At 65.3% G+C, this 10,723-nt stretch overlaps 1 protein-coding gene across 5 annotated transcripts; it reads right to left on the minus strand.

Annotated features, from left to right (window-relative positions):
- Positions 1 to 12: 12 nt before the first annotated feature.
- MAP7D1 (MAP7 domain containing 1) lies at positions 13 to 7,055 on the minus strand. 5 transcript variants are annotated; one of them, XM_031556805.1, is made up of 17 exons: positions 6,369 to 7,055; positions 6,181 to 6,249; positions 5,486 to 5,649; positions 5,224 to 5,338; positions 4,069 to 4,179; positions 2,865 to 2,987; positions 2,633 to 2,775; positions 2,406 to 2,539; positions 2,076 to 2,326; positions 1,850 to 2,009; positions 1,616 to 1,775; positions 1,404 to 1,508; positions 1,243 to 1,296; positions 1,099 to 1,156; positions 889 to 1,006; positions 618 to 817; positions 13 to 542 (listed from the first exon to the last, which is right to left on the minus strand). In XM_031556805.1, exons 1-17 carry the CDS (start codon positions 7,036 to 7,038, stop codon positions 532 to 534), a joined length of 2,646 nt encoding a protein of 881 aa, XP_031412665.1. In that variant the 5' UTR covers positions 7,039 to 7,055; the 3' UTR covers positions 13 to 531. The 5 variants fall into 5 exon arrangements, with proteins under 5 accessions (XP_031412665.1, XP_031412666.1, XP_031412664.1 ...); XM_031556806.1 differs by having other exon boundaries at positions 1,850 to 2,000; positions 6,181 to 6,252; XM_031556804.1 differs by having other exon boundaries at positions 6,181 to 6,252.
- Positions 7,056 to 10,723: the final 3,668 nt, after the last annotated feature.

Consider the following 10,723-nt stretch of genomic DNA (forward strand, 5'->3'; position numbering starts at 1 on the left):
CGAGGCGAGGCGTTGCGTGGTTGTCCACTTTTATTGTTCGTAGAGGTTGTCCGGATGCATAACACTGTCACAACGGCACGGAGAGCAGCGTGGGCCCGGCCCAGCCCCGGGTGCACGCAGACATGCGTGGGGACAAAGGGAACGGGCAGCCCCGAGCCCCCCGGTGTCGGCCGAGCGCTATTTACAGTATTCACATACATTGTACCCAGCGAATTAAATAACCACAGTATGACAGCACACGTCTGGGGTGGCTCGGGCGGGCGGTGGGCAGGGGCGGCAGGCTGATAAGGTGCATGGTTGTTTGTTTTTGTTTTTTAAAAAAAAGAACAAAACGAAATAAAAACAACTGAGAGAGAAACCAGGAGGCCCCAGTGTGGGCGCAGGGCTGGCGGCTGCCATGTTGGAGCCTCGCGCTGCCTGGGCTCCTCATGGCATGGCCGGGCGGGCGGAGGAGAGCAGCGAGGTGTTTCCTTCTGACAACAGCTATGGGTCTGCGCGGTGCTCCGTGGGGACATCAGCCAGGGCCGGGCCTCACAGCACCTCTGTGGGCACAGGAGCTGCCGTCAGAGCTGAGGTGTCATCACCCCCTGCTCCAAATCGGCTCCCCCGCCCCTCACCTGTGACCTGGGGGGGTTTGACCACTGCCTGCTTGAGAAAGGGCTCCTTGTCGCCAAACGGGATGATGCTGCTGGGGCTGCCACCGTGGTGGGAAAGCTCTAGCAGCTCTGAGGAGCCCTCGGTGCCTGAGAAGCCGTTTTCGTGCTTGCTGGGCTGCACGCCATTCACAACTGGGGCTGCCATATCCTTGGCTGGAGAACTGGGGGGCAGTGGGTCAGGTTGAGCTGTGGTCCTGCCAACCTCCAGCCCCCTTTCTACCCCTGTGCTCACCTGGGCTGCAGCCCCTCGCCTGCCGGGCCCTTCAGTGTCCCCAGCATCCCTGCACTCGGTGTCTCCGTCTCTGGAAGTTCCTCTGCCTTTGGCATTGGCCCTGCTCTCTTTTCACCACCTGGAGACACGAGCAGAGCCCTGCTCAGCCCCAAGGCTCGGGGAGCAGGATGGGGGCAGGGCTCTGGGGACTTCCAGTAGGGAGGTGTGTACCTGTGCTGTGCTCCTGCTCAACTGCTTTCCCGTTCACTATCTTCTTGTCTTCCTTCTTCTGCAGGGAAAGGAGAGCAGTGAGGGCTCCACGGTGCCTGCTGTCCCCAGGCAGCTCAGGATGGGGCGTGCAGGACAGGCACCCACCTTGGCATCTGCTGCATCTGATTTGCGCGTCCGCTTCATGATCTCCTCCAGGCGCTGCGGGGCAGACAGGGGCTCAGATGCAGCCCTCCCCAGCAGGACCTGTGCCATGCACTGGGCACCACCCAGCACAAAACGCACCCAGCAGTGCCCCCAGCCCTTACCTTCTTTCTCTCCAGCCGCTCCTGCTCCTCACGCTGGAAATGCTTCTCCCGCTCCAGCCGCTGCCGCTCAGCCTCTTCGCGTGCCTTCGCCTCAGCCTCTTCTCTCTGCAAGGTCAGCAGGGACAGGTGAAGAGGGAACACTGGGGACAGGCTTCATGTCATCCCACATCCCATCCTCGCCCCCATCCTTCCTCCTCCCCCCTGCCTCACACCTGTCTCTGCAGCCGCTCTGTTTCCTCCCGTTCTGCCCGTGCCTTCTCCTGGGCCTCGCGCTCCTCCTGCAGCTGCCGCTCCTCCTCCCGCTGCCGTGCCAGGGCCTCCCTGCGGCTCTGTTCCTCTGCCGCCTGCCGTGCCCTCTCCTCTTGCAGCCGCCTGTGGGGACAGAGGGGCCCTCAGTGAGGTGGGGGGCACAGGGGCCTGTGTGATGTCCATGGTTGGGCACTCACCTCTCCTGCTCCTCCTGCTCCCGGCGCTCCCGTTCCTCGCGCTCCCGCTGCTCGCGGGCCTGGCGTCGCTTCTCTGCCAGCAGTCGGGCGGCCTCCTCCCGGTCCGTAGTGCCGGCCGAGGGTCTGCTGGGGGGGCTGTGGGCTGCGGGAGCTGAGGGGGCTGTGGGATGTGAGCAGCATCAGTGCCGCTCCCACTCCTCCTGACCCCTAACCACCATGTACCTACCTGCTGCTGGCTCAGTGGGAACCCTGGGTGGCTCGGGGATGGCTGGGCCCTTCTCCTCTTCCTTCCTCTCGCGCCCCTTGGCCTGGCCATCCTGCTCGCCCCGCTCATCCCGCGCCCTGGCCCGCACCTTGGGGGAGGAGTGGGCACTGCGGGGCAGGGGCGGCTTGTGGGGTGAGCCCAGGGCTGGGCTGGGGGATGCTGGGCGGGTTTTGGGGGTGGCTGGGGATGAGGGACGGTTCTTGGGGCCGGGGCTGCAAGCAGAGCAAGAAGAGATATTAGCAGGGTCCCCATAATCCTGGGGCTGAGCAGTGTGCAGTGCCAGGTCCCAACCTGCTGTCAGATGTGGGCAGGAGCCGGGGCTGTGCGCCAGGCAGTGACTGTCGCTTCTTGAGGCTGCGCTCGCGGGACAGCGCACTGCGTTCCTTGGCATTCTCCCGCTCCTTCTCCTTCTTCTCCTTCTTCTTCTGTGCCAACCATAGAGAGAGAGCATCAGTACCACACCTCTGGGCTTGGCCGGGAGTCAGGCACGGGGTGTCCCAGCAGAAGGTGGCACTCACCGGTGAGGACTCGGCACGGCGACGCGGTGTCACATCGGGGCTGCCAGCAGTGCCCCTCCGCCGCTCCCAGCAGCGGTGCGGCAGGCGGTGGTTGTGGCAGGGGCTGAGGGGGCTGGCAGAGGCCGAGCGGGGGCACACGGGCACTGTGGGGATGGGGCCGGTGGCTGTGGGCTCCCACCATGGAGCGCTCCCAACCCCCTGCCCCATGCAGTTCCTTGCCCCCCGTGCTCACCCTGCTCCTTGCCATTCCCGGCCAGTGTCACGGCGCTGCGGCTGCGTGCCAGGAAGGACAGCGTGGGCGTCATCAGCCGGTCCACTATGCTACTCTCCCAGGGGCTCAGCTGCAGGCTGCGGTCTGCAGAAGGAGAAGAGCCCTTATAACTCTCAAGCCCTGCAGCACTGGCACCATCCCCCTGCTCAAGCCCCAGGGCTTCCAGATCTCCACTCCTGGCACTGAGAGCCAAGGCACCACACATGGCACACAGACAGCATTGAGGCAGGACGACGACGTGTGCCCACAGCAGCGTTCTCCCTCTCCATGCACCCTGTGCCAGTGACACTGAGCCCCCAGCGCACTGCAGCACAGCCACTGTGTGCCCCTGCACCACGGGAGAGAGGCGGAGGCCACTACGCAGTCACAGGAGTCGGGCTGGGCTTGTGGCCACAGGGGATGGTGGCCCCCAAGCACGCTGCTAGCCCAGCTGGGCACAGGATCACTGCCACCTGCATTGCACTGCTGGCACCGAACAACCAACAACTATGTGGACAGCACCACGAAGACAGCAACCCTGTGCCCCTCTCCATCAAAATAACGCAGTACCCTGCTGCTGGGAGGGGACAAAACAAGACTCTGGAGCAACACTGGGCACTGTGTCCAGCACCAGCCCAGGCACTGGCTGCTCAGCACAGCCCCGTGTGCCCCCCCTGGCTGAGCCCCAGCATGAGGCTCTCAGAGCCGCCTGCATCAGCTGCTTCATCTATTTATACCATCCGGCGCACACCCATCACCAGGCAACTCAGCAGCACAACAGCACGCAGCCCCACGGCTCCAGCAGCTCGCCTGGACCTGAGCGACCTCATGGCACCCAGCACTGCACCCACAGCCCAGTGCTGCACCTCAAGGCACACTGAGGTGTCACAGTGGGCATCAGCCCTGCAGAGGTGGTACGAGATGCATCTTGCAGCCCTGGCCAGAAGCCATAGGGCTCCCAGTGCCATCCTGGCTCCCTCCACCTCCCAGCCGCTCTCCACGGCTGGGCAAGGAGCTGGCACCAGCCTCCTCCAAAGCTCCAGCCTCCTCCAAAGCAAACAGCACACACAGCTCCTCCTCTCCGTGGGCACTGTGCAAGGCACAGCCGGGGCTGGGGGGGTCCCTAGGTGGGGCGGGGGCTGAGCTGTGCCCCCCTGCACTGCGGGGCCATGCAAAGGGCTCTTACTTCTACTGGGAGAGTTCCAGAGGGTGGCAGAGGATTTGGAGAGCCGCTTGTTGATTATAGAGTCGACGTGTTTGGGGAGGTTTACGGCGGACACCGAGCAGCGGCTCGCACCTGGAGGAGGGAAAAGACACAGGGCATTACAGACCGGGGCAGGGGCTGCTCCTTGCATGCAGCATGCACTGATGTGGGGCAGTGGGGCTGCGGGGCGGTGGGAGGACGTGGTACACACTGGTGGTCAGGATGGGCTGTGTGGCACAGTGTCTGTGTCATACGGGGGCATGCAGGGATCTGAGCTCTGGGGACCACAGCACTACCACCATGATGTCCCCAAAATGCAGTCCTGGAGCCAGAGGACCTCAGTGGCTCAGGGGCAGACGGACACATGGTGCTCACAGCAGGACCCTACAGCAACATGGGGTGGGGGGCAGCAGGGAAGCAGAGCCCTCAGACAGCCAGAGCCCACCGATGGAGGAGACAGCAGCCAGGTTGGGGGACAGCTCCACGGAAATGGCAGGGAGCCCCATACAGCAGGAGTGCATCTGTCCCCGAATGCTCCACGACTCACAGCGGGACACAAAGCGCCTGTGTGCATCCTGACCATGCACCACCAACACCCAACGCCGCACACGCGGCCACCCCACAGCACGAGGCACTCGGAGCGTGGGGACACAGCGCTGCCCATCAGCCACAGCACAGCCCCGTCCCCTCGGCGGCCAGACTGCACCCCCAGCACAGTGTCCCCACAGAGAGGAGCCCCACACTGAGCATCCCGCGCAGCACAGCCACGTGCACCGGGAGCACGCAGCCCTGCTCACCCCCACGTTGGCACCAAGAGCCACCCACGTGCAGCTGGGTGACGTGGGGACGCACCACAACACAGCCTAACACCGCCACCAACACAGCGATGCCTTCGCGCGGCTCCAAGCCCAAACATCACTGGCCCCACGCGACGTCCCCGCGCAGCACAGTGACCGCAGATGGGCGCAAGCAGCACAGCCCCAGGGGACGCAGTGCCATGGGAACAGGGAGAAGCCGTGGGGTCCCGTTGGGCCACGGCACAGCACGAGGGGCAGCAGTGCGACGTCGCAGCAGGGCAGCACTGCAGGTGCTGAGTTTGCCATCCCTTCAGCCACAGCCCCGTCCTCGTGCACTCACCATCCTTGTGCGCGGCAGAACCGTGGTGCAGGGCCCCCGCCCACGACCACCGCTGCTGCCGGATCTCTGCCCACGTCTTCTTGGCCGAGCGCTGGATGGCCGCCTCGTAGCGCTCCTGTCCGGGAGAGGGATGGGCTCAGAGACGGGGACCTTCAGAGGGCGATGGGGCCGTGACGCCCACCCTAGGGCACACAGTTGTACCCGAGGACCCCCAGGTGTGCTGCTGGAGGTCCCGTGGGGAGCGTACCCATCCCCTCCCCACCTTGTTCTTCTCCAGCTTTTGCCGCTGCCGCTCCTCCAGCACCGCACGGCGCTTCTCTGCCCGCAGCCGCTGCTCCTCCAGCCGCCGCCGGCGCTCCTCCAGCTGCCGCTCCCGCAGCACTTTGGCCTTCTCCTCCTTCTCCAGCCACAGCGCCCGCTTGGCCGCTGCCGGGGGGAGCCCACGCGGAGGGGTCACAGCCCGGCCGGGGGGATGCAGCGCCCCACGTACACGGAGAGCCCCACGGCCGCGGTGGGGATGCGTGGCAGCGGCATGGGGCTGAGAGCTGAGGGTTCCCCGGGCGCATGGGGCCGGCAGCATTGCAACCAGCGCGGTGGCAGGGAGGAGTTAGGGCGAGGACAAAAGGGAGCCGGGAGCCCGCGGAGCCGCTCGGGGAAACAATGGGGGAATGAGGGTGGAAAGAGCGCGGGGACGAGGGGGCCCCATGGGCGGCGCGGGGGCTGTGCAGCCCCACACATCCACAGCCCCACACATCGCTGCCTGCTGGAACCCACCCAGACGTGGGGTGCCGTGGGCCTGGGGAACCCCCACGCTGTGCAGCGTGCCCAGGGGGGATAAACCTGCAGTGCAGTGCTTGCACTAATAGCAGCTAATGGGATTGCCATGACCCAGCCAAGCTCCTTAGCTCTCCCGCCCGCCCCTTCACATCCACTTTCCCTCCCAGCCCCACTCCTCACCCAGGTACTTGGCCCGCTCCTCTCGCCGCTCCTTCGCCTGCCTGTGCCGTGCCTGGGCCTTCTGAGCATCTGCTGCGGGGAGACACAGTCAGAGCAAAACAAACTGCACCCCGGAATGGGGGGACATGAGGGGCCCCACGTGAGCAGTGGGGCAGACAGCCCCCTTCCCCCTTCTCCAGAACACCCACCTTGCTTGGGCCTGGGGCTGGCAGCTGAAGATGGCGATGCAGCAGCTGGAGTGGCACGGTCACCCTTGGGGGGGACATCCTTGGGGGTCACGTCCTTGGGGAGCACATCCTTGGGGGCGACATCCTTGGAAGGTGTGTCCTTGGGGGATGCATCCTTGGGGGGGACATCCTTGGAGGGCATATCCTTGGGGGGAATGTCCTTGGAGGGTGTGTCCTTGGGGGGCACGTCCTTGGGGGACTGGGCTGTGCTTCCCGGGGGGCTCTTGGCATCGGAGGGTGCCTCTTTGCCAGCAGTGGGGGTAGTGGTGGTGCTCCCATGGGGCAATGTCTCCGCTGGGCACGGGGCAGTGGGGACGGGAGGCGGCTGGTCGGCGGTGCTGCGTGATGCCTCTTCTTTGGGTTGCTCTGTAGTGCGAGGATGGGGGTCTGCAGGGGGGGTCTTGTCACACCAGGGTGGGACGCTCTCTGCTGAGGGAGCCACAGCTGCGGGGATGGGAGACACGGGCTGTCCTGGGGGGGTCACAGCTGCGGGAACAGGGCAGAGCTGTCCTGGTGGGGGGGTGGCCATTGGAGAGGGGGTCACGGCTGGGAGGACGGGTCGGTCACGCTGTGGGGGGCTGTCTCCATGCACGGTGTCCCCAAGCGGGGAGGGCAGCACGCTGTCTCCCATCGGGGACGGTGTCTTCCCTGCAACACAGAGCACAGCAGGTCACCAGCAGGGCCTTCGCTGCCGCCACCACCCGGGGGGGTCACCGTGCAGCCCCACGCCGGCAGCCAGGTGCTGTGTGCACAATGCACAGAGCACACGGACACAGCTCTGCCAGGCACCGCCGCCACAAAACGCCCTTCTTCCCCGACAGCTGCTGCCCCACTCCAGGGGGAAAACCCCACACCAGGCACGGGGGGGGAGGGGAGGGGGGCAGGCACTTCCTGGAGGATGTAGGGCGCTTCTGCTGTATTGGAAAGGCGCAGGATGGGTTCAGGATGGGTGCAGGATGGGCGCGGGCTGTCGGCCTGACGTCACAGCACGGTGCGTGTCCCCGCGCACAGCCATGAACTCATGGCCCAGGAATGCACACGAGGGCCGTCGCCGCCGTTGAGAGAGAAAACAACTCCTCCCCGAGCGTATGGGGCTGGGAGGCTGCTCAGCGCCTGCTCCGTGTGCATGGACCCAAACGGACCACTGGCACTGAGCTGTGACCTGCGTGGGGGTGACCTGTGCAGGGTGCAGTGCAGCCGGAGCACCCTGCGGAGAGCAGCATGCTGCTCAGACTGTCTGCCCTACGCAAGTGCTCAGTTTAGGATCACAGCCCCGATTCCTGTGCAGCAGGAAGGGTCGGTGCTTCTGCCCAGCCCAGCCCCATGGGCACCACCAACACTGGCACTGCTATGTGTACAGCCCCAGCTCTGACTGCAATGAGGACTCCGGGGACCCACGACCCCATTGTGTGGTCCTTCCCCACGGGGCGACGTCCCGCACCACTCAGCTGTGTTTGTGGAACTCTCTGCAATCTTCAGAGAGGGGCAAAGTATGGGCTGTGCAAACACGGCCGGCGCCTCTCCTTCACACCGTAGCTGGACGAGCACAGGGACGGCCCTGAGCTGCACCCAACCACGACCCCCCCATGGGCGCATCGCTCCCCGGATGGGCTCAGCACAGGACCAGCCCTCACACTGCTTTCCGGCTATTTGTGCTGCAGGAAGGAGGCTGTCCCCTGCTCCCACACACCCACAGCCCCAGCACAGCCAGAAAGGACAAGGGCTCCCCTCCCACCCATCCCCACTCCCACCCACAGGCACTGCAGCAATGCAGCCCACAGGGCCACCAGCTGAGCCGGGACGCCACTCAGGCTGACGGCACGCAGCAGATGGACATCCCACCCCATCCTTGCAGTGTGAGGAGCAGCACCGAGTCCCTACAGCCACCCATCGCCACAGGGCACGGAGCTGCCATGCAGCCCATGGGCAGGATCCGTCCCGCCCCGATGGCCAAGGGAACAGCAGCACTCAGCGCCGTGGGGCACGGCCACAAACCCCAAAAGCCACAGCCCAGGAGCGGCCCTGCACCATCTGTCCCTGTCGCTGCCGCAGCACAGCAGCTGCCCTGAAACCCAACGCTGGGGCATTCCAGAGGGGATCAGCTCCCAGCCCCAAACACTGCGTCCCACAGCCCCCAGCCCTGCTGTCCCGCAGAGGAGACATCGCTGTGCGCAGAGCAGTGTGACCTCAGTGGGATGCTGGGATGGGAGGGATGCCGGCCGTGGGGTGAGGTGCCGTGCCTCGAGCCGGCCCTGCTGGAAGAGAGCTGTGGTGCCGGAGCCCACCTCGCTCCTCTCATGGGTCCCTGTGCCACCAGCACACCCATGTGCCACCGAGTGCCACCGGTACCTCCTGCCCGGCACGCGGCCAGCGCTGCTCAGCCAGGCGGAGGCAATTCCCAGTGCGATGAAGCGAGAGCACATCACAACCCCGGGGGGTTGGAGAAGGCGAGCAGCCTGAGCCCAGCACTGCAACAGGGCCCTGAGGGGCTTCCCACCGGGGAGGGCAGGGGGGGCTGCACAGCACCTTCACCTCAGCTCCCCCCAATTTATCCTCACCTACCCGCTGAGCGGCACGGCCGGCCACACCACAGCATCCCCAGGTTGTCCATTTTGGCACAAAGGTTCTGGCTGCTGGAACACTGGATGGGGCTGAACCCAACCTGGGACATGGAGGTGGGTGCAGTGCAGCTCATCCATGGTGTCCCAGCGCTGGGACCGCAGATCCAGGCTGCTTGGCCACCACTGCCCCAGGGCACACGTCCCTGCGTGGGATGGGGGATAGCTTGAGTGATGCCCAGGGATGAAATCCTGGTATAAACCTCAGCCCCAAAGCCACCGATGGCTCTGAAGGGCCCGGTGGGGATACGCACATGTCCTTGGGGGACTCGTGTCCCCTCTCCAGTTGTGTCCCCACCTTGATGGCAGCACCACCAGCCCCACAAGCGGATGGGGAAGGCTGAGCCTCCAGAGCTGCTCTGTGTCCCCATCAGCTCCCAGTGCCACCTGCACGGAGCAGATACGGATATTCGACAGGGACAGGAGCTGCTGAGGCCACCGGAGCCCTGTGAGGTTCACAAAGGTGCACAGAGCCCCTTTCCCCTCCACTCCACAGCACCGTGCTGTGCCCACTCCCACTTGGCTCCTGGGGATGTGCAGCATCACACGTCCCAGAGTGGTGGGGACAGTGAGCATTCCCTGCATGTCCCCTGCACGTCCCTATCCAGGGGTCTCTGCTCCTGCCTAGGGCCAGCACTGGGGCACAGAGACTCAGGGTGCAGGGGCACTGTGACCAACAGTGATGTGAGGAGCTGGAGAGCAACAAGGGGAACTTGGGAGATGGAATCTTGTGGCTACAGCTGGGGGGTTTCCAGGGTTTAAAATACACCCAGAGGAAAGCAGGACGTGCCCAGGCTGCTCCTGGGCTCCATCATCCCAGACACAGGGCACAGGGCCGGGATGTGGGCAGCACCTGACTGCCATCCGTCTGCGCAGCGCAGAGCAGCGACAGGAGGTGCCCACGTCCTTGGGGTGACCCACAGCAGCCGGCACCGCACCGGGAAACAGCACTGCAGGCAGGGCAAGGGGCTGCGCTCTGCTGGGGGCAGGGTTAGTGGAGAGCACCTCCAAAATGCAGCTCCTATATTAGGTGGGCACCTACCGGGTGCTCTGTGGGATCCCAGGAGGCCGCCCTCGCCGCACTGTTCGGTCCCCAGCCCCGCTCACAGCCAGCTGAGAGCCGTACCAACTATTTTGGACGTGGCACCACGGGACTGTGACTGTCACATCACCGCTCCACACGTCACATCACGTTGGCTCCATCAGGTTCTCCCTGCGTTCCCAATGCCGGCGCTGGCGGGCGACCAGCTGCCCCGCACCCCCTGCTGCCCCGTGCCAGGAGAGCCCGATGGGACCCAAATAAGCACCGTCTGTGCCTGCCCTGCACCCTGCTCTGCGGCGTGCTGGTTCTGCATCCCATTGGTGGCCAGAAAAGGGGAACCCACTGTGTCTGGGACTGCTGTGAGACACAGAACGCACGGGTCACACGACCGAAGGGTGAGGACGCGCTTCAGCCAGCAGCTCTCCGCTCTGCAGGAGGATCCGTGCGCCGAGCGGAGCTTCCTCTGCACGCAGCCGAGGGCGGCCTCATCCCCGGGAAGCTCCGATGCCCACGGGCCGCGCTTTGGGGCGGCAGCTCCCGCCCGGGGGAGCTCGGGCACCGAAAGGCGCAGCGATGCTCGGCGGTGCTGCGGATGGAGGAGCAGCGGGTGGGACGCAGACAAAATGTCTGCAGCGCTGTAGGGCGAGCGCGGCGCG

The sequence above is a fragment of the Meleagris gallopavo genome, chromosome 25, assembly GCF_000146605.3.
Source record: "Meleagris gallopavo isolate NT-WF06-2002-E0010 breed Aviagen turkey brand Nicholas breeding stock chromosome 25, Turkey_5.1, whole genome shotgun sequence".
Taxonomy (NCBI): Eukaryota; Metazoa; Chordata; class Aves; order Galliformes; family Phasianidae; genus Meleagris; species Meleagris gallopavo.